This window comes from Ceratotherium simum, chromosome 5 (assembly GCF_057802395.1).
Source record: "Ceratotherium simum simum isolate JZ-2026a chromosome 5, ASM5780239v1, whole genome shotgun sequence".
Lineage (NCBI taxonomy): Eukaryota > Metazoa > Chordata > Mammalia > Perissodactyla > Rhinocerotidae > Ceratotherium > Ceratotherium simum.
This window is the reverse complement of record NC_141904.1, coordinates 371,382-395,139: the sequence shown is the minus strand read 5'-3', so window position 1 is coordinate 395,139 and position 23,758 is coordinate 371,382. Positions and strand designations below refer to the sequence as shown.

Genomic DNA, 23,758 nt, shown 5'->3' with positions numbered 1-23,758 from the left:
TATAAAGAGCCTTTACACACATAATCTTAAACGGTTCTCACAACAGGCTCGTAAACTCAGCACTTCTATCCCCATTAACAGACAGGAAAACTGACGCCGAGAAAGGCTGACCCTCTCAGCCAGAGTCAGAAAACCTGCAGGAGGCAGAACCAAGGCTCCTATCTGACCACCTAACTTCACGTCCAAAGCTTTTTCGTTTACGCTACACCAACAGTCTGGCTGTTTTTCCTTATTTCTATTGAAAACTTGAAATGCTTACTTTCAAAACTAATTGCTTTTTCAGTATAGCTGAAATTCCTAAATCTTAACTTTCAAAATTTTTGCAACTTTCAAATCAGTTATTATAATTTGACTTCTTTGATTATTCCCAAGGGGACCCCATTCTCTTTTTCTTGTTTACTATAGTTCTTTACTCTCATCCCAAAGAGAAAAGACACTGGTCCTCATTGGTCAAGTTCCATCGACTTCAGACGGACTAGCTGTAGAAACCAAAGTCATGAATCTATAAAATACTTGTCTTCTGACACTAACTTTTTATCCCTAGACTTCTTATAAGTTTTCTAGCAAAGCTTTTTCAGGGAGTGCAAATTTCTAAACAAAGTCAAGAATAAATAATTGTATGTCTTATAGCTATGATTCTCAAAGCACGCCAAACACAAAATCGTAACATAAATTGCAGAGGATTTTAATATTGCTAAACTCTTTTCAATTTATTTTTATCAAAGTAATATATCCATAATTAAATAAGTCAAAACTAAGATGCTTATGACTAAAAGCAGAATTCCCCCTTCTATACACAGCACTACTCTCAAAAGGAAATAACACCAACATTTACAGATATGTATTTTTTTTGGAATGAGTCTTTATATTCCTAATTATTATTATGTTAATGATGCTATTTCTGTTTTATATACTTTAAACATTATCTATTGGTCTTTTATTATGTTAAATAAAGCTTTAGCTCTTTGGGGCGAGCAAAACTAACTTTCTCCCTCTACTCACCCTCCCAGTAGGGTTATATCTTAATTTTTATTAAATTACTATTCAATGTTTAAATTATTCTAAGGAAATGTTGAACATTGATATACTATGATTATGCTTCTTTTCATAGAGAATATTTTCTCTAATCTGTTACTGCAATTCCTACACATTTGGTTAATTTTTACTGTCCCTATTACAAATTCTTCCTGATGACTCTAATGGTCTCTCAGCATTATTTCCCACAAAACCGAAGGCAACAGACAATCCATGAATTCCATTTCTTCTCTATCAAGGTCCTGCTTTTTCCAGGCTGGCTGAGGTCTAGAACTTTATTCAGCTCTTGTCTGGACTTCATTGTGTCAGTCTCGTCAACACTCAAGACGTAAATTATTTTAGTTCTTGCATGTGTTTGTGTGTTTGCCCTTGTGTGTTTTTTCACCCTGCATACACATTTGGTGACAGATCAGCCAGGTAGGAGATTCCAGGTCAGAAATCATCGCCTCTTTGTTTCCCGGCTTCCAGAGTTGCTGTCGAGAAGTCTGATGCCATCCTGACTGCAGTCCTTTGCACAGGACCTGTTTCTGATCATTAATTGATGAGTCTTTTTCTCTCTCTCTTGCTGCCAGCTTTGAGGGCTTCACTCTGTCCTGGGCACTGCGACCTTTCTCGATGCCTTGTCTCTGGGTGGACCTTCCTCATTCACGGTCCTTGGCACTCATCAGGCCCTGCCAATCTACAGATCCCCATCTTTCAGTGCTAATCATTTTTTGCATTATTTATTTGGTAATTTCCTCCCTTCTATTGTCTTATCTTTTTCTGTAACTCCTGTTATTCAGATAGTGGACCTTCTCGAACAATCTACTAATTTCCTTATCTTTTCTTTCCATTTTCCATCTTTTTGTTGTTTGTTCTACTTTCTGGGCAATTTTCTCAACTTTATTTTCTAAGCCATTTATTGAATTTAGTTCTCTGATCCTTTCTTCCTCTGCACCTTCCTTTCTCATAGCATACTGCTCTTGCTTCATGGTTGCAATTTTTTTTTACCACTCTGATGATATTAATGTCAACTTTTAAAATTTCCTTCTCCCTGTATTGCCTCTATTTCCTCCAAGTTTCTTTATTCTAATTTTTTGCCTTGGTTCCTGGTTTTTAAGGTAGAAGATCTCCTCAAACATGTAATAAGCCTGGCTATTTTTAAAATTGGCTATTTAAAAGCATATTTAAAACCAAGGCAATAAAAATTGGTTGGAAGCTCCATATTTCTGAGTAGAGCTTATCGACTGCTGGGCCTCACTGCAGAATTCTCTGGCTGGACCGTTTTATTAGTCTGACGACAGATGTAAATATTTTTAGAGTTCTTTTCCTTGGGTTGGTGTATTAGTTTCCTGCAGCTGCTGTAAAACATTACCACAAACTTGGTGGCTTAAAACAACAGAAATTTATTCTCTCACAGTTCTGGAGGCCAGATGTCCAAAACCAAGGTGTCAGCGGGGCTGGCTCCCTCTGGAGACCCTGAGGGAGGATCCAGTCCGGGCCTCTCCCCCAGCTTCTGGGGGCTGCTGGACCCCTGGTGTCCTCGGCTCGGGGCTTCACGGGGACAGTCTCCACCTCCGTCTTCACCTGCCCTTCTCTCTCTGTAAGTCTGTGTCTTCCTTCTGTCTCTTATAAGAACACTCATCATTGGATTTAGGGCACACTCTGAATCCAGGATTATCTCATCTCAACATCCTTAATTACATCTGCAAAGACTATTTCCAAATAAGTCCACATTCACAGGTACTAGGAGTTGGGACCACTATTCAACCTGCTACAGCTTATCATTTTCCCCTAAGGAAATTTTCCCAATTTCCTACCTGGAGGGAGAAACCTGGGAGCTGAGTATTGGAAGAGGGCTCTTGCTCTCACTGGTCAACACACAGATGTTCACTCAATCCTTGTATTCATTAACTGTTTCTGTGACACAAACCACCAGAAACTTAGAGGTTTAGAACAACTGCTTCTTTGAACACAATTGTGTGGGATGGTAAGTGGGCCTGCGTGCAGCTGGACGCTTATTCTGCTGCCCTCACCTGTGGTTATTCCATTGACCACAGGCATTGAGTCACCTGACCACAGCCCTAAGGCCCCAGGTCTGCATTGGTGCTGGCCCCTGGCTGGGCCTCTTTCTCTATGTGGTCTCTCGTCCTCAAAGCAACCAGCCTGGCTTCCTCTCAACAGCCTCACAGTTTCAACAGAGCTAGAGTGGAATGGTCAAGGCTCCCTGAACATTGTTTCTGCCACCATCTATTAGTCAAACCAAGTCACAGAGCCAGCCTAGATCCAAGGGGTGGGAAAGCAGATCCCACTTCTTGATGGGAGGAAAGGCAAAGTCCCATTGGGAAGGGACACGTGTGTAGGGACATCTTTACAAACCATCTGCCAGACCGTTATCAGGACGGTACTCACACTCAGCTGTGTGGCTCTGCCTCAGCCCGGATCCTCAGTCCAGCCTCCTCCAATTCTCAGTTCCAGTTTTATGCCAGGGTGGATGAGGGACAGCCGCCCTGCCGCAAGGGGCAGTGTAGAGGACCTTAGACTTCCAGTCGATGCTCGTGTTTTCAACCCTCCGCCTCTCCTTTCGGGAGGATCCTCTGACTAATTCCTGAGCTTCGCTGGGTTTTCTCGGGCAGACGAAGCTGCCTTGTGCTTCCTGCTCCGTGGGCTCTGGTCTCAGCGCTCCCGTCTCCTTTAGATCAGACGAGTCTCAGGATTTTCTTGTTCCTGCCTCCTCTCCTGTTCTCTTTGTCCTTCTGGTTTTACACAGGGGAAGAAAGTCTTTTTACTGTATTTCTGGGTAATTTCAGGAGGGAGTGGAGAAACAGCTCTAGTGAATGGTCATTCTGTTTTCAGCTGACTAAGACAACCACAATAACTGTTCATCTCCCCAACACAGCCACCTCTAACTCATCCCAAAGCTCAACCACAAATTTCAAAGCATTTAAAGATATGATTACTTCACAGAAAACGTTATTTGGGAACTATAGTCAAAGGAGAAAAAATAGTATAAGATGAAATTACTCTGAACAATCTCTCAACTGCTTTAATTGTGACTAAGAAAAATGAAACAAATTCAGATAAGGCTCTTAAAGGAATGCTTTTATGATGAGGAAAATGCTAAACAAACAAAAAACGATTCAGGCACACTGGCACCAGAAAGGGTTTGCTAATTTGCTAGTTTTAAGCAAAGAAGAGTTGATGATTATTTCTCACAGGAGAGAGATTAGAATGTGACTCTCACCAACCACTCTGGATTCAGTGAGGGGAAACTGAGGGACCAGCCCAAAGGCACCTGTCATTGGATCAGAAGAACCAGGGGTATCTCAACAGAAAGAGCAAAGGGGCAAAGGGGCCCCTGAGGGAAGCACCCTGAGGGATGTGCAAGATTGACGCAGAGAAACAAGTCGAGTGAGGAGAGGGCCCTCTAGCCCGGGGTCAGAAAAGACGGAGCCGTCCCCTGGGTGAACATCCCAGGCATATTTCCAACTGAAGCGCCACATAAATACAAATCTGCTTTTGACTCATCCACGGAGGAAGCCTCGGCTCTTAGTTAACGGCTCGGAGGTTTCTCATACTATCAGGTGCTTCGCTATTCCTGCCTCCTCTTCCCCTCTCCTCAATCCATAAGAAACACAAGGATAAAAGGAGGGTGGAGACTCATCAGGAAAGTTGTCAAGGGGGCTGGGGAACCAGAGCTCTGAGAAGGACTGAGCACACAACACCTCGGCCCCGGGGCCAAGACACGGACGGGACTCTGGTGGAGACGGAGGCTGTGTCTGGGCAAACACAGGGAAACGAAACAGAACACCGCAGCCAACCCTAGTGCTTTGCAAGCACAGACTAGTTAGTGGAAGTCAGTGATCTTTATCGGTGGACATGAGGAAGCGATGGAGGAGAAACCACAGCCAGCTGGTGTCTTCCTTAACTGGTACTTCTTCATGGATATAAAAGACAGCGGGAATTTCCCTTAGCACATCCACATTTCAGGGATGAAAGTCCTAATCAAACAGCAATTGGACCGGTCAAAGGCATAAATTCAATTTTCAGAGAGCTTCAGTAAAATAAAGATCTGACCTGTGGGCCAGCATCTGATTTCACGTGATCCGTGACAGCGTACATGGCCCCAGTGATACCTCATTTCACAACTGAGTAAATCTATAGAAGTTGAATACTCTCTACACCAATCTCATGCCATCAGAAACAATAAATTACTGCCATATGGCTCGTCAAACAGCCTCAGATTTGTTCCATTGTGAAAATCTCATTTCAAAACTCAAAACCTCACGAAACTCGACTAACGACTCTCTCGCTGCACGTTTAGATCACGTCCAACTTTTCTCTATTATAAAGAACGGTGAAACGCACAACTTTATAACTTATTTTTCTGTACATGCTTAATTATTTCCTTAGGATGAAGCACTAGACGTAAAATGAATTGGTCAAAGTTTTATAAGTTACATAAAACTTGATAAATAATAAAATTGTCCTATAGAAAGATTGTACCATTCCACAGCTTCACTAGAAATATAAGAAATGGACACTACGTTTGGTAGTATCTTTTTTTTAACCTTTACTAATTTGATGGTTTAAAAATAGCCTCTTGGTTTTATTTCATATTTTTAATTTATTAATGAAGGGTGAACATTTTTAATAGATTTACTTTTTATGAAATTTTTTATATGTTTCAAATGTTTTGCCCATTTTTCTATTGAGTACTCATTTTTTTCCTCCATAGTCTATGAGAGCATTTTCCATATTAGGAAATTAACTATTTCTTCTTTGTATGTTGCAAATATTTTCCTAGTTTGTACTTGATATTAATTTTATGGTGTTTGATAAGCTGGACCACATGTAAACAAAGTTTCAAGACATTAACATTTTCCTTCGTGGTTTATGCCTCTGGATATACGACAAATTTTTTTAAACTTCTTTCAGGTTATGCCCACATGTAGCTTCAAGCTAGTTTCGAAAATTAAACTGGATACAGGTGATCCTCCACCAGGGGCAGATACAGAACACTGGCTTCTGTTTCCCCAGCTAAAATTCACTGGGTGAATGCAGCATAACCAAAGGGAGGGACGAACATACACCCCTTAGCAAGTGACACCACTACTGCCATTCACACGGATGGGGCTCATTCCACTAGCTGAGGTGAACTTGAAGTCAGTAGCTTCAAATATTTTAATTTTAATTCCTCACATTGCTGTGCTTCTCACTATCTCTGTGAAAGTGTTTTCTCACCATTACACTCAATCTTCAATTTGACTTTGTGAGACAGGAAAGGTGGGCTCAGCTCCCTTCGTTCAGGTCAGGAAACCAAGGCTCAACCAAGATTCTCCACCCAGTGAAGCTTGCAGGGTACAGAAGTAGGTCTTCTGGCCTCCCGGTCTAGTGTTCTTTCCACTAGACCACGAAGAGTTCTCCAGGGGGAACGGAGAAGCAGTTACAGGAGTGGGAAACAGAGGAGCAGAGATGTAGAAAGGATATATTCTCTGGGCAAAGTTTCTTCAACCACCCCATTCCCATTCTCTACCTGTCGAACAGCTGACTGTACAGCTCATGGAGAATCTCCGCCTTTGCCAAATTTTCAAACTACTTAAAATAACTGATTTTGATAGAACATTTTACTAACACTATTTAGCTTAACCCTCAAGAAAGCAACTACAAAATTCATAAAATCTGAATCTGTTATTCCTAGAATGTATGTGACTGTGATGATGAGGTAAAGAAAATATTACCAGGTCTAGTGTCTTTTTTCTGACACCAACCAGATCTCAAGTTCTCCGACACTAACTGGGAGTCCAACTGTTCAACTCAGTTCTGACACTAACCACCCAGGGTTAGCTCAGACCACACAGATGGAAGGCTCAGTCCCACAGACTGCCCCGCTTCAGACGCCAGCCACAAAGGGGGTGTCCAGGCTACCCCCGTTTCTGCCTGGTCTACCACAAATGTGGGGGATTCTGCTAAGGAAAAAACAACTGGACAGTGGTTAAAGCAGTAAAAGCAGATTTTAATTAGTAACCATTGCAACAGGGCAAAAGAGAACTCAGCGTAGAACTGGTCCAATTCTGAACACAGGATGGACAAAAGGGATTACAGCAGGGTGCAGGGTGGGGTTGGTGGAGGAAACATCGGGGGAGGGAGGTTCTGGCTAAACTGACCCCACAGGATCCTTGCTGAAGGCAGGCCAGTGATGGGACCACCTGCCGATAGATGGCGGAGGGTGAGGAATTTTATCAGATATCGAGGAAGGGGGTTCTGGTGAAACAGACATCGAAGGATTCCTGCTACAACTGGACCCTTGAGGACGAGGCCCAAGGACCGGGCCCAGTCAAAACAGGGCTCAGAAGAGCCGGCCTGGAGGTCAGTCAAGGAGAAAGTCTCTATGAGTTCCCACAATTCACCAGAGTGACCCACCAAGCTCAGAAAAGGGCTTTACTTAAGCTACGGGTTTATTATTCAGTAGCCAACTCAGGAACAGCACATGGAAGACGCGCCAAGGGCGAGGTTGGAAGCCCCCGTGACCCCCAGGGCACAGCCCCTTCCCAGCACCTCTGTGTGTTCACCAACCTGAAAGCTCTCCAAACCCCACAGTTTAGGGGTTTTTATGGAGGTTCCATTACAGAGGCATAACTGATTAAATCATTCCTGCAATTTGCAACAAGGATGAGCCTAGAGGAAATTTTACAAGTGAAGTCAGTCAGACACAGAAAGACAAAAACCACCTGATCTCACTTATACGTGGAACCTAAAAAAATCAAAATCATAAAAGCCGAGAGCAGAATGTGGGTTGCAGCGACTGGGGGAGGGGAGAGCATGGGTCAGGAGCACAAAGGTTCAGTTACTCGGGAGGAGTAAGTTCTGGGATCTAACGCACAGCTTGGTGACTACAGTTAACACTGGATTATACACCGAAATCCACTAAGAGAGTCCATCTTAAGAGTTCTCACCACAGAAAGAAATCGCAACTACGTGAGGTGAGAGATGTGTTAACTAGCTTGACTGTGGTCATCATTTCACAATGTGTACATATATCACACCTCACGCTGTACACCTCAAATACATACAATTTTTTTTGTCAAGTATACCTCAATAAAGCTAGAAAACAAACCAAAATATTCATTTATGCTTCTACTTTAGTGAGAAACGAACAGAGTTTAAGGCAATACTAAGAAAGAAGCAGGACAAGACCAGCCTGGGCGACCATAATTCAGCCTACATTACAACTAAAACTAAAAAGTCTTATTTTAAATATATTTAAGAACTCCCTTTGCTAATCAGGACTTAATTTACTTATCCTTCTCACATGATAAAATGCCCATTTCCTATCAGAATTATCAATGAATTACTACATTGCTAGTTAAACATTATGTGATAGTTACAAAATACCTAGCTATACTATTAGTCTAAAGAAAACATTGCCATTACATCTAAAATGAAACGCGTGAGTTCACATTCATTTCTTTGTGGGAAAATATGCACATCCATACTCAACATATTTAAAGTAAAAAAAAAAGTATGTGTTCAATTCATCACTCCATCTTAAAAGCTGCTGGAAACAGGTTTTAAATAACTCATAAACAGATTTCTGTGGAATTGTGATGTTCACCCCTCCACCCCCAGTTTAAGGCATAGGCACACCCAACCCCAAGAGAAACCTGTGCACCTCTCATGCGTACGTTTAATAAACGCCCCACAGTCGGACGGTACCTTCTGCTCCACCTTCAGAAACTGAGCCAGTTCCTCCACGGTCAGGTGATCCTTCTTGTCACTGTAGCTCAAGAGCAGCAAGTAAAGGTCCCGTCTCAATGACATCATCTTGTAAAAAACACAGAACTCTTCAAATGTCAAAGTTCCCTGATTCTCATCGGTATCAGCTTCCTGCAAGAGGGGAGAGGAAGCGAGGCGGTGTGCGAGCCTGCGGTGGGAAGCTCAGCACTGGGAATCACACACACCATCAAAAGGCTGGTACACGTCTCACAGTGAGCGACCCTTCTTCCTAAGCACACAGGGATCACCCTAAAAACGGACTACGTATTAGTCCACAAAGACCTTCAACAAATTATAAAGAATCAACCTTATAAAAATCAATTTCTCTGATCACAGTAAATTTATAAATTAACAAAGAAAGCTTTAAGAAAAACGGAAACAGGCCAGCCCGGTGGTGTAGTGGTTAAGTTCGCATGCTCTGCTTTGGCAGCCAGGGGTTCACAGGTTCGGATCCCAGGCCCACACCAACGCACGGCTTGTCAGGCCATGCTGTGGCAGCGTCTCATGTAAAGTAGAGGAAGATGGGCACGGATGTTAGCCCAGGGCCAATCTTTCTCCACAAAAAGAAGAAGATTGGCAACGGAAGTTAGCTCAGGGCTGATCTTCCTCTCACACACACACAAAAAAACAGAAACAGCATGATGCATTTCTAAATAGGAAATACACAGAAGTGAACACGCACTCTCCATATTAAAACGTGTGTGATGAACTGAAAGCAGTCATTAGAAGGAAACCTGAAGTTTTAAATTTATTAGAAAGCAAGGTAGATTAAAAACAAATAAGCTAATAGTTGAATTCAAAAAGCTAGGAAAAGACCAAGATAAAGAAAACAGAAGGAAATGAATTACAAACAAACGCAGAAAGCAAGGAAATAGAAAATAAACAGATATAACATCAGAGGTGAGCAATGAAAACAAAAGCTCATCTTTTGAAAAAATTAATGAAAAAGAGAAATCTTGGACAAGACTATCCAAGAAAAAAAGCGAGAAGATACATTTAACGCACGACGCAGATACCAGTCTCGCACCAGCTTCTGCACTGTAACTCCATCCACGTAACCTCTAAATGTAACAGCATCTCTCTTCGCCTGTTGGCAGCTTCCCGCTCTCAGTCATCAACATCGTGGCTCCTCCCCACTCTCCCTCCACAGAAGTCTGAAAATCCATCTGGACCCATCTCTAGTGGAAATTATTTGTTTCTAGGAATTACTGACTGCGGCTTTCACCCTGTTTCTTACTTCTGATTGGCTGCATGTGTCATAAAACCACAAAACTGTGGGGGACACATAATGAGCAACCAATCCATTTACACCATCTTCTTCATTCCACATGAACATAGGTGTCACCGAACAAAAACTGATGGAATGAATGGCACTTTGAAATGCGTGGATTTTGTGAGTATACTCAGCTGTTATGTGGTTTTAAACATAGTTTTGAAAGTCAAAGTGCTCAGAAAAAGATATATTTTTAAAAACTTTGCTAATCTTGGGCCAATTATGAGCAAATACTTGGACCACATTTAAACAACACACAGTGTCTCTGTGAGGCCAACAGCTGTCGCCGTCTGTCTTTTTAAAGGTGGAGACAGACGGGTCCACAGAATATCAGCATTTTTATCAGTGTGTGAGGCTCTTGGCCGTCAGGTATTTGCATCCTAAGAAACAGGGTCTAATGCTCATATTTCTACCACAGCTTTGTTTCAAAACATCTAACCCTGGATACAGAGCTGAAACACTTTTCAAGACTTCCTTGTAAATACCTGACAGTCAAGAAAAGTACAACTCTGAGGTTTAAACAATGGCATCTAAAGAAGCTATCCACACCTTGAAAGATTCCTTTAAAATAAAAATCAGTTGAATCTTGCACTGCAGCAAAAAAGCAAAGAGAATTCTAGGAAGTCTTGGACATCGTCACCAGCAGTTCAGTCAAAAGAAAGAGAAAGCTCCTGAAATAACAGCAAGACCCCTGGTCCTGTTGCTCCCCCCATGAGCATAAAGGACCCTGCGAGATGGGAAGGCTGCGGTGGAAATGTCCTGCATGCGCAGGCACAGCTGCCATGCAGCCACTCCTGGCTCTAACAGTCTTTAAATCTAAGGTCATAAAAAGAGACCCTTAATGTGTTCTTAAAACCTGTCTAAAAGATTTACTTCCCTCTCAAAAGACATTTGACATAAACACTGCCTGGTTTACCCTCTAAAGTACTTCGTGCGCTAGAGATAAAAGGTATCTGAAGGAAAAAAATACAGAAGAGGTAAAAGTAGTTCAATATCTATGTTACCTCCTTATCTTACTTCAAGAAAGCACCCCAAAATAGATTCTTTCTGTAGGTAGGGACTTTCCCCTCCTCTGTAAGCCTGGCATCTCTGCTTTAATGAGCAGCCACCTCTCCAGTGCGAGAACACCTCCTATGGAAAGGAAGAGACGGGGCCCCGGAGCTCACACAGGGCAAAAGGGAGCTGTCACAGGAGTGCCAGGTCACGCAGACCCCCTGCAGTGTAAAGACAGCTCACTCTGTCTGCGACAGCCCATGGCCCCCCCACAGTCCCACTCCCTCTCTGGGAGCGTCTACAGTGTATCTCCTTCCTTCCCCCTCTGTCCTTGCTCTCCAGTGCGACGGGACCAATCCCACAATGCAAACCACTCCAGCCAAGAGCTTCAAGGACAGGACCACCAAGAGGCCCCAGAACCGGGCCGGCCTCTGTCTTCCATCATGGCTTCATCTCAGCTCTCATGTTCCTCCTGCCCTTAGAACCTCTAAGAACAAGCGGTTAGAAAACAAAGGAAGCACAAAACATTACACGTCACAAAATATCACCCCCCCCATCCTTATTTTTACATGTACAGAACACTACCTACCTAGTCACTAAGAACAGAAAATCATTGCAAAACACAGATTATGCCTATGACTTATCTCCAGGTAAAAGCCTTTCCCAAATTAATATTCTAGCAAGTACTAAAACTCTGACACTGCTTTTGCACCAACTTAAACTCAACAGAACTCACTTCTGCCCCATAGGCTGAGGACTAAGCACAATCCCAGCCGGAGGCCACACAGTAAGTCTGGGCCCAAGGATGCTCCTTGAGGACTTCCCACAGGGGAGCGGCGTCTCCTCTCACACCAACGGGAGGCCGAGCACACTCCTGCAGAGCTGCCTACACGGCAGGAGCGACAGGCACTCCCAGGCCTCATGGATCCTAAATCTTAAATTCGTCTGAAACAAAGCAGAGGGTTCTCGAGGACTTCGACAGTGGGGTTTTTTCATGTTACTTAGTCTTGGTTCTGATCCTCACGACAGTCTGCGAGGAGGCAGATGAGACAGCATGATCCCCTCTAAAGGACTCGATGGCACTGACTCCACTGTGTAATGTCAGGTCAGGTGCTTATAATCACTATGAAAGCAGCAGCAACAACAAAAAAGCCTTTTAGGAAGTGAAATTGTGGGTGCATGTTCAGCTTAGGAAGTACTTTTTCCTTGATGAAGTAAAATGTCTCTTCTATCAAAGAGAAATAAAACAGCACAGAGCAGGTAGCATTGGCTTCCAACAGAACACACAGCCCCGAAACGTCTAAGTGCGCCAACAACCTGTGTCGCGTGTTTTATGGGAGGCCAACGCCATGGAGGAACGTACCTGGAACATCTGTCTGACTTTTCTCCGGGGCAGGTTGACGTTGAGTTTATGCATCAGCTGGTGTATCTCCTCAATGTTCAACAAGCCGTCGCCATTCTTATCCGCCTCCTCAAAGGTCTGTTTCACCCATGTGCACAAAGGTCAAGGGAAACGTGTGTTTTCACCACAAGAACAGCTGCTCTCTCCCAGGATGGTCACGGACATTTAACACTGAACTGGGGGAGAAAGTCTTCTGAGGAGCCTGCAACGCCCAGGCTCCGGGAGCCACTGACAGTGACACCGGAAGGAAGGGAGGGAGGAGGGCCCAGGGGGTGACTCCCTTCACTGGGACGTGAGACGGAACTAGTGTTCTGAGAGCCTCTTTACCTCCAGCCTTCTCCTGCGACCTGCTAAAGAACCTCTAAGATGTGCTGAGGCCTCAAAGAACCAAAGTCAGGCCTCATCGCCTCCCTCTATGACTTCTCCTCTAGCATCTTCTTTCATCACACCCCACGCTACACGATCTTCTCAATTCCCTTTTCTCAGTCCCACTCCCGCATTGAGGAATTTAGATCTTCCAGTTCATCAGCCTTCCAGAGCGTCTCCTCATTGTTCAGACGAGGATATGACTGGAGGAGAGGAAGAAATGTGCTAAGGACAGTAAGAGAACCAGGTCTCCACCCCAGGCCTCCTGCCACCAGTGCCGCTCTCCTCGCCCCACCGACGGCCGTCTCCAGACTGTCCCTCTTCCTGTTACCAACTTGGACTGTTCCAACCTGAGAGCCACAAACCCCGAGTCAAGGCCGGAAGATGAAGCACGAGCCTGACAGCAAAGCTCAGGTCTGACACGGGTGACTGAGGACGTGACACTGAGTTAGATACAGAGGATTTACACCACGTGAGCCGAGACTGTAAAAGACACTCCACTGCATGAGTCTTGGGTTGTCTTACATAGTGAGCAAGCAGAATAAATCGTGACAAATGGATGAGTTAAAAATTCCCAGTTAAGTTTTAGCAGAGGAATTTTTATGATTCATAGTTGTTGGGGACGAATTACAGAAGGCAGGAATCAGATGTATACTCAGAAAACCAGACTGAGCTTCAGAACGTGAAGGGTAACGAAGAGGAAAAGAAGAAAGGAGACGGAAGGAAACCAGGGAATCCAAGTTGCGGAAAAGCACAGGTTTAAAACCAACAAGTGGGAAAACGGTGCGGTCAGAGGACAGGGTGGATGGATAATACCTGCTTACCAAGCAGGGGACATCAAACAGAGATTTTCATTTTAAGTCAAACTATTAACGTACCCGAGCACATTTACATTTCTTAGGTGATTCAAATTACGACTGCGGGAGACTGCACCTTAGAAAGTAAAAATACCAGAAAGTGAGTCTTATTTCTTCTCAAGTTAAATGGAGGCGATTTTCAGGTTGTAAACACCTTCTTCACATTCTGTTCCCTTTATAACATGTGAAAATAGCCAGCCTGGTTCTTTTAAGTTCAATCTTTCCTCCTAGAGATCAGGCAGGACCTCAGTACCCCTGACACCCAGGAGCGAAGGGTGGCCAAGACTAGGGAGAATGACTGAAGCATCGAGAGTGAACCTTGGCCATTCCCAGTAGGAACCTGATCTCACTTCTCTGTTTTCTGGGCCCACAGCCCCATCCATGAGCTCCACTTCTTTTTACTGTGGACACTGCTCTGGGCCCCACAAACCGTGTTCCCAGAGTCCAAAGAAGTGATGACGTGAGTCCAGTGGTGGCCGTATTTCCACCCTTTCATTCTACACTTCTTCACCAAAGCCTCTCAGAGGCTTCTCCAGAGAAGAGCACAGACAAGCAAACCCTAAGTGTGAGTTTTCTGCAGGGATATACATACCCTTGAGGGTGGGCCTGTGTCTGCAAGGCCCTCAGTGGCAACACACAAGCTGGCCTCGTGATTGGGTCTGGTGGAGACAGAAGCATAGCTAGGATCAGGCCACGAAGCAGACACCAGTTCTGATTCTACACTGACCTGGCCCTGGGATAGTGGGTCACTTAACGTCACTTCTAATGTCAGTGAGCACAACCAGATGACCTCGAAGTCTCTTCCACCTCTAAGATTCAATGAAAGGAAAACCATTCTCTCCAGGAACAGCACACGTGGTATAAGATACAGTCGCAGGTGAATGTATACTGATATCCTGAAGTTGTTCTTCGTAATTAAAACACGAGTGCCCAAGAAAGCCCTGAATTAATGATTCATAGCCATATACATGATAAATTTAAGGACAGAAACAGTCATCCTGCAAAGAAAAATGGAGAGTAAAAACTGAATGAAAAGTTACAGCCCAGTACTTTTTATCAAGAAATTATAGGAAAATGTAAAGCACTGAATGGTATTTTTTGTACAGGGATGGGCAAACTTTTTCTGAAAAGGGCCTGACAGTAAATATTTTAGGTTTTGCCGGCCACTGGGTCTCGATTGCAACTACTCGACTCCGCTGCTGTTACACAAAAGCAGCCGTAAACGATACATAAATGAGCTGGCAGGGCTATGTTCCAATAAAACTTTATTTATGGACACTGAAATTTGAATTTTATATCATTTTCACATGTCACAAAATGTTCCTCTTCTTTTGACTTTTTCAACCACTGAAAAACCATTCTTAGCTCAGGAGCCCATACAAAAACAGATTGTGGGCCAGATTCATCCTGCAGGCTGCAGACTTCAGGGCCCCTGACTCAGGGAGAAGGTGTACAGGTTTACAACATCCATAAGGGACTGCTAAAGTCTTCTAGAAGCGATAATTTCCCTCATGGGGCAAAGAGACAACGTGGGGGAATCACAGAGGAGAATGGTCAGAGGGAGAACAAGGCTGAAGCTAGGTGCCAGCACCACCATCTCTGCAGGCGGGGCCCAGTGAGATTTCAGACTGTAATCTACCTGCATAGGAAAGCAAAACATTCGCCAGTTCTTACCTCTCTTCAGCAATAACAATAGCAGTTGTTATTTACAGCGTCCAATATGTGCCGGACAGTGTTCTAAGCACTTTGTGTACATCAGCTCAATTGAGGGTAGGGAGGCAGTGTGATTAACATCATCACTATGTTACAGATAAAGACGCTGAGGCAAGAGTGTAAGGGACTCACCCAAAGGTGCACAGAACACGCAGAACAAGAGCTGGACCCCAGGCAGAGCAGCACCAGCCTGAGGCCTTAGACACGATGCCATGTTGCTTCTCACACACAAGTACCGCGTCCACCTCCATTCAACACGGCCATGCTGCCAAGATAACTTGAAGTACGCTGGACACCAGACGGATTTCTTCATACAGCCACTCAAGATGCAGTATTCTCATCATTCATTCACAGTTGAAATTTTCAGGAAATAATTGAAATGTAATAATAATGAACATCCCAAAGACATTCTCCACAATTAATGTAATGACAGGTGTGTCCAATCGAGGATGTCATTCTGTTATTAAGATATTATCTAAAACCCTATCAAATTCTGACAAATCTGCATGAGAATGGTCCCCTGACTCAGCACAACTTTCCCTATTTTTGACATCAGCCTCGGCTTCATTATTTGTTAATTTCCTCCTTCCTCTTTTCTCCTCACTGACACAAATATCAACGGCTTCTATATTTCTTGTGAAATTGTTTCTCGTGCAGTTTGGAGGTACGCTTGCTTTCCAGAGAGCATATTTTCAGAATACGAAATCCCTCAGCTGTCAACCTTGTTAGTTCAAATATAAAAACTTTCTACTGCCAGTAAACATGGACAAATCAGGTTCAAAAAACTACTGAGGTAGGCTGGTATAAATTCAAAGTAGAGTACTATAACTTCAGATGTTAAATGCAACCCCCATGGTAATCACAAAGAAAACAGCCACAGACAAAAGGAAAAGGGAAAGGAATTTAAACGTTTCACTGCAAGAACTCAACTAAACACAAAGAAGACAGTAATGCACGAAATGAAGGACAAAAAAGCTATAAGACATACAGAAAATGAATTGCACAACAACACAAGTAAGTCCCTATTTATCAGGAATTACTTTAAATGTAAATGGAGTAAACTCTCCAATAGAAAGACAGAGATTGGCAGAATGGATTTAAAAAATGATCCAACTATATGCTGTCTCCAAGAGACTTGCTTGAGATCCAAAAACACAAACAAGTTGAAAGGGAAAAGATGGAAAAAGATATTCCAAGCAAATACTAACCCAAAGAGAGCAAGATGGCTATACTAATATCAAACAAAACAGACTTCAAATCAAAAAGGGTTATAAGAGACAAAGAAGGACATTATATACTAATAAAAGAGTCAATACAAGAAGAAGATATAACAATTATAAACATTTACACCTCTACTGGCAGATCATCAAAACATATGAAACAAAACCTGACAGAATTGAAGGGAGAAACACACAGTTTTACAATAACAGTTGGAGACTTCAATACCCCACTCACAATAATGGATAGAACAACCAGACAGAAGATAAAAAAACAGAGGACTTAACACAATAAACCAATTAGATCTAACAGACAGATACAGAACTCTCCACCCAACAACAGCAGCACATACATTCTTCTAAAGTGCACATGGGACATTTTTCAGGATAGATCATATTTTAGGCCATAAATTAAGTCTCAATAGATTTTTAAAGATAGATACCATACCAAGTATCTTCTTTGACCACAATGGGATGAAGTTAGAAATAAATAACAAAAGGAAAACTGAAAAATTCACAAAATTGTGGAAATTAAACAACACACCTTTAAACAATCAATGGATCAAAGATTAAACCACAAGGGAAATTAGAAAATACTTTACAGACAAATGAAATGAAAACATAACACACCAAAACTTGTGGGATGCAGCAAAAGCAGTGCTAAGAGGGAGATCTACAGCAATAAATGCTTACATTAAAAAACAAGAAAGATCTCAAATCAACACCCTAACTTTACAACTTAAGGAACTAGAAAAAGAAGAACAAACTAACCCAAAGCTGGCAGAAGGAAGGAAATAATAAAGATTAGAGCAGAGAGAAACGAAATAGAGAATAGAAAAATAATAGAGAAAATGAATGAAATCAAAAGTAGGTTCTTCAAAAAGATCAATAACATTGACAAGCTTTTAGCCAGATGGACTAAGAAAAAAAGAGGAAGGACTCAAATTACTAAAATCAGAAATGAAAGTGGGGACATTACTACTGACTCTACAGAAATAAAAAGGATGATAAAAGAGTGCTCTGAACAATTGCATGCCAACAAATTGGGTAAACTGGATGAAATGGACAAATTCCTAGAAACACAAAACCTACCAAGACTAAATCATGAAGAAATAGACAATCTGAATAGACCTATAACTAGGAAGGAGATTGAATCAGTAATCAAAACTCTCTCAACAAAGAAAAGCCCTGGACCTGATGGCTTCACTAGTGACTTCTACCAAACATTTTAACAAGAACTAATACCAATCCTTCTCAAACTTTTCCAAAAATTGAAGAGGAGGGAACACTTCCTAACTCATTCTATGAGACCAGCATTACCCTGATACCAAAGCCAGACAAAGACATAATATGAAAAAAAAACTATAAACCAATATCTCTTATGAACATTAATGCAAAAATCCTCAACAAGGTACTAGCAAATACAATTCAGCAGCATATTAAAAGGATTATGCACCATGACCAAGTGAGATTTATTCCTGGAATACAAGGATGGTTCAACATACGAGAATCAATTACTGTAATATGCTGTAAATACATAATGAAGAAAAAAAATACATGATTACCTCAATTGATGCAGAAAAAGCATTTGACAAAATTCAACACCCTTTCATGATAAAAACACTCAACAAAATAGGAACAGAAGGAAACTACCCCAACATAATAAAAGCCTCATATGAAAAAACCACAGCAAACATCATATTCAATAATAAAAGACTGAAAGCTTTTCCTCTAAGATCAGGAACAAGATAAGGATGCCCACTTTCACCATATCTATTCAACATGGTACTGAAAGTTCTAGCCAGAGCAATTAGGCAAGAAAAAGAAATAAAAGGCATCCAAATGAAAGAAAGAAGTAAAATGGTCTTTGTTTGCAGATGATATGATCTCATGTGTAGAAAACCCTCAAGACTCCACAAAAAAGCTGTTAGATCTAACAAATGAATTCAGCAAAGTAGCAGGATACAAAGTCAACACACAAAAGTCAGGTGCATTTCTATACACGAACAATGAACAATCTGAGAAGGAAACACAAAAACAATTCCATTTACAATTGCATCAAAAAGAATAAAGACGGAATTTTTATAGTCAAGGGACTCTGAGTAGCCGAACAATCTTGAAAAAGAACAAAATTGGAAGACTCACACTTCCTGATTTCAAAACTTACTACCAAGCTAGAGTAATCAAAAGAGTGTTGTATTAGCATAAAGACAAACATACAGACCAATGGAATAGAAGAGAGTCCAGAAACAAATCCTCATATATATGGTCAAATGATTTTTGACAAGGGGGCCAAGACCATTCAACGGGGAAAGGACAGTCTTTTCAACAAATGGTGCTGGGAAAACTGGATCTCCACATGTAAAAGAGTGAAGTTGGACCCTTACCTAACCGTACATACAAAAATTAACTCAAAATGGATCAAGGACCTAAATATAAGACCTAAAATAATAAAACTCAGATGAAAACACAGAACAAAAATTTCATGACATTGGATTTGGCAATGATTTCTTGGATATGACACCAAAGGCACAGGCAACAAAAGAAAAAATAGACAACTTGAACTTTATGAAAATAAAAATTTGTGCATCAAAGAACACTATCAACAGAGTAAAAAGACCCACAGAATAAAAGAAAATATTTGCAAATCATGTATCTGATAAGGGATTCATATCCAGAATATACAGAACTCCTAAAACAACCACCAAAAACCAAAAAAACGATTCAAAAATGGGCTGGGAGAAAAGTGTGGGAGGGTGTGCCTCAAGCTGTTACCATCAGAACGGGGGGAGAAGGTGCAAAACTGCTGACGACCACTTTCCTGTGTGCAGCTCTGTACTCTGGCTTACTGCAACAGGCACGTATCTCTCATCTAACCAGTAAAATCTAATCAAGGGGAAAAGAGTCTTCACAACATACGCCCATTTCTCACTGTCTACTACTACATGGATTATGAGAGACATTCGTGTCAATGGCTAAAGGCCTTGAAATATTGTGAATTTGCTCCAGTTAGCTGAGTGAGGATAGCAGCTTCTAGAACTGATGTCTCCCACAGCCGCTGCCTTCCTCGACTTTGCTCAGGAACCCAAGAACCCTGTGCTGTCCTGGAGCCGGGGAACTGGAGGCAAGAGGAGAGTCTCAATTAGCCTTTACAGCCATCCTCAAAGTACAGTCCAAGGGCCTCGTAACCACAAGGTCCCCCTCCTCCAGCTATTTACCTGTGTGAGGCTAGATTTTCTTCATGCATTTCAACCAAAACAACACATCACGACAGACTGAGCGCAGAGGCAGATATGAGAATCCATGTTTTCCGAAGCAAAAGAGAAAAGCAATACTACTCTGCTCACTGATTTGTTTTGCTTTGAAAAATAAAGTTTTTTTCATAAAAATGTTAACATGTAATAGAGTTCATTACAATTTTAAATGAATTAACAAACATTTTTTAAATTCTCAGATTTAATTTCTAATATGACAAGTATCAACAGATGAAACCTACATGAACAGAAACTCTTTGGAGCCTCCAGTTTTTCAGAGTGCAGAAGGGCCCTGAGACCCAAGCCCGGTGACATTCACTGGTCTGTCCTGTCAGAGCTGGTGTAGGAAGGGCCTGCAACAGCACTCTGGCCAATGATGAGAGCTGGCCTTTCGGGAGGCTCCCGGGAAGTTTTTCTTTGCTCTTAAAAAAAGATTTGTGAGCAGCACTCTGCTCCCTCTGGGCAGGGCTGTGTTCGGAGCTGCAGCAGCTCCGTGACCAAACAGCAGCCAGCTGAGGACCGAGCCAGCACGCTGAGATGGCAGCACCGGGGCTCGGCCAACACCACTGCACCACAGACTGACCGACACCTCAGGTCTCTTGTTCATGAGAAGTGAATACTCCTTATTGTTTCAGGCACTGTGGGCATGGTTCTCTGGCTTGTACCAGAAAGCATTCTTACTGATTCAGTATTTTTGTTTGTTTTTTACAAAATGTAAAGGAGTTAAGAACCAAACTACCAGCACAAAGCACAGAAAATTAGCTCCTGTGTTAGTGTTTTGTTCATTTATGAATCCTAGTTGCATTTATCTGCACGCTGCGAATCCTGATGAAAGCATCACGGCTCATCAGCTCAGACCTTCACACTGTCAAAACTCCTTTCAGGGGCTGAGCGTTTCCACTCGGCCCCAACAATACCCTGGGTGAGGGATTATAGCTAGAGCAGCACGCATCTGTCACCACTCTGCGGAAAACCAACAGGGCGCACATCCCAATGACAGCAGGAAGTGGTCCACTCCCTGCGTAGATGGGGCGCGTGTATTTTAGGGCCACTCAAAACTCAAAGGAGGGAACCAAAGCATCCACCCACTCTGACACACTCACTTTACAGATAAGGAAACTGAGGCCAGAGAGGCCAGGCCACATGCCAGCTGGATCCGGAGAAGAGCGGCCTCCAGACCAAGCACAGTGTCAGCACGGCAGGACCACAGGAATGGTTTAATCAAGGATGAGACCCAGACTGCAGTTTCTCAAGCAATTTACAGAGGGTAAATGTTATTAAGTGAAAAATAACTTCCCCTCGAGTCTCAGTCACTCCAGTTTCCAAACTGTAGGTTACAGAGAGCGAGAGCAGGGAGGGGCTTAGTGCTCGGACATGACTGTAACTCAAAACGTACCTGTTAAACCAAACTGACTTTGTAACACAGCAGTATTTTCTCTAACCTAAACAAAGGCTGTCCGGTCCCTCGCCTCTCCTAGGACACCTCAGGCTGCATCTGGAGGCTCGACTGAGGAGCTCATTCAGGCTCTGAAGGAGTCTGCTCCACACGAGCTTGTTTCTACATCGTTCGTGCATCATTCACTAGGGTGAAAGTGAGGAGGGGACAGAGGGGCAAAGGGAGACAGATAGGAAAGTGGCTTCAAGCCTCAAAATTATGGGAAGAAATAAAGCAGGGTTCTACGCTCACTTCCCACACACGTGCACACATACACACACACACCTGAACACGCACACAGCTCAAGAATAACGTTCTGGAGGATATTGGTCATGGGTCCTCTGCCTTTTGGCAAGGGAGTCTTCATCGCTGATGCCGGCCATCAGGTACTTGAGGCCTGTGATCCAGGTGCGGGCCTCCTCAGGGTTGGAGGTGATGAGGTCCAGGGCCTCCATGTGGCTGCCATGGTAGATGGTGAAGCAGCAGCTGGGGTCAAAGTCCCCTTCCGCTTGCCTGTGGAAAACGTCCGACTGCCGGCCCTCGGTGACTTTGTAAATGGAGTCAATAAGAACTGTGAGGAGAGAGACACATCACACGGCAGGTGAAGATATGTGTGCGGATTAAGAAAAAGGAAAAGCAAAATCGTTTTACATTAAAAAAATAAGCATGAACAAATTCAGTCTGTGAGTTGCGGTTTTCAGTCCAAACGTGAAATACAAGCCCCACCATTTCCTGCTGGGGACATTCTCCACGCCGGGCCGTCCGGACATGCCCTCCCAGGCCCCGAGTCAAGATGCGCGGGAATTTATGACGGGAAGGGAGATGAAGACTGGTGGAAATGGGGTCATGAATATGTCAAATTTACAGTTTACGTTCATGCAGAGAAGACACACGAAGACCTAGAGCCGACTGTGGTGTCTTACAATATGCATAAAATGACAGTTAAAAGTTGAAAAGAAGAAGAAACATCTGGTGATAACCGAACAGCACAGCAAAGCGTGACTGATGTTTACAGAGAGCGTTGACGGTGAAGGTGCAGCAGCCTTAGAGAGGCGGCGCCAGGGGAGACGTGAAGACATGGGGACAGAGGCCCACTGCAGGGGCGCCGACTCCGGGGGCCCCAACTGGGAGGCTCAAGAGGGAGATGCCAGAGATGAGGCTGGACAGGCAGGCAGAGGCTGGCCTGTGCAGCGCCTGCAGTGACGCCCAGCCACCAGCCCCATCCACGAAGTGGAGCGACACTCAGGCCGGATCAGAGAAGCACTGGCAGGACGACCCCTTTAGATAAACCACGTCTTTCGTTTGCTTGCTTGCTTGCTTGCTTGCTTTTCAGCAGGAATCACAAGTGCTGCCTTCTTCCCAACTGCCCACATGCACCGTCCGCTCCTCGGCTCCGCCTTCACGGCTGCCTCCTGATTCTCTCCCGGCATCAACTCACTCCCCACACGACCCACCGGGAAACTAGCCTGTGTCCAGGCCCAGGGCAAGTTCTGGGGGGTCTAAGCCACGGGGGTGGCCTCATTCCAGTTTCTTCCGATTGATTCAGGAGTGGGAATGTGACCCGGTTCTAACCAAGGAGACACAAGCCATCTGCTTCGAGGGAGGGTTCTTCTCTCCTCAAGAGGAAGCACCGGAAGAAAAGGTGCACCTTCTCCATCGGTGCACCTTCTCTGTCACGTCAGTTCTGAGGCCCAGAGTAGCTGAAGCCACGCCGCTGCCGCCCTGGTCACCTCAACACAAGGGACAGGGCCACGAGCGCTCAGAACACAATGGAGACTCCACGTCACCCACCTGTGGCCGCCCAGCTCTGACTTCTCCTCAGGTGAGACAATAAATCTATCGTGTGAGCCTAATTCAGTCGAGGTCTCCTGTTACTTGAAGAGGGAAGCATCTTAACCGATAAAAGCAGGAGAAACTAGCAAAATGGAGACTGGTTAGGAAACTTGGCAGTAGGCCACCAGAAAGGTGAAGAGACCCTGGACCAAGGAGGTTCCTGCGAGCACAGGAAGGAAGGGGCAGACGCGAGAGACGTGAGGGGACTCAGTGCAGACTGGTGCTGAGTCAGAAGGTGTGGGACAGAGAAGGAGTCAGAACAAAGCCATTTTGCTTGATACTAAAACAATTTTGTTGACTCATTAATCAGTTAACTATGCTGAGAATATCGTGATACACTTTAAAGTCCACTGGGTTTATGATATCCTTCACCTTTTATAGGAAAACCAAAGGCCTCAGACTACAAAAGCTCACATCCCAACTAAAAAACTATATATCACATCTCCAACACGGGACATATTAGCATTTATAGCATTCATGGATAAGAAAACTTTTATGGATTTAAATTCCCCAAAGAATTAAAAAAGCAAAAAATGGTCATCACTTATTCAGTCTCTCCACATCCTTTAACAACTGACCCAAAAACTTGCAAAAATATGCAAGTTCCACAGATGTGAAGCTCCCA

At 43.5% G+C, this 23,758-nt stretch overlaps 1 protein-coding gene across 10 annotated transcripts in view; it reads right to left on the bottom strand.

Moving 5' to 3' along the window:
- The window catches only part of PLCH1 (phospholipase C eta 1), a 214,205-nt gene that overhangs the window by 72,466 nt on the left and 117,981 nt on the right, over nucleotides 1-23,758 (bottom strand). For all 10 annotated transcript variants that reach the window (XM_087430352.1, XM_087430355.1, XM_087430356.1 and 7 more), the window contains 3 exons: nucleotides 21,628-21,871; nucleotides 12,420-12,549; nucleotides 8,731-8,901 (listed from right to left, as the gene is read on the bottom strand). In XM_087430352.1, the coding sequence (XP_087286478.1) occupies nucleotides 8,731-8,901; nucleotides 12,420-12,549; nucleotides 21,628-21,871 (545 nt within the window). The remainder of the gene's footprint in view (nucleotides 1-8,730; nucleotides 8,902-12,419; nucleotides 12,550-21,627; nucleotides 21,872-23,758) is intronic.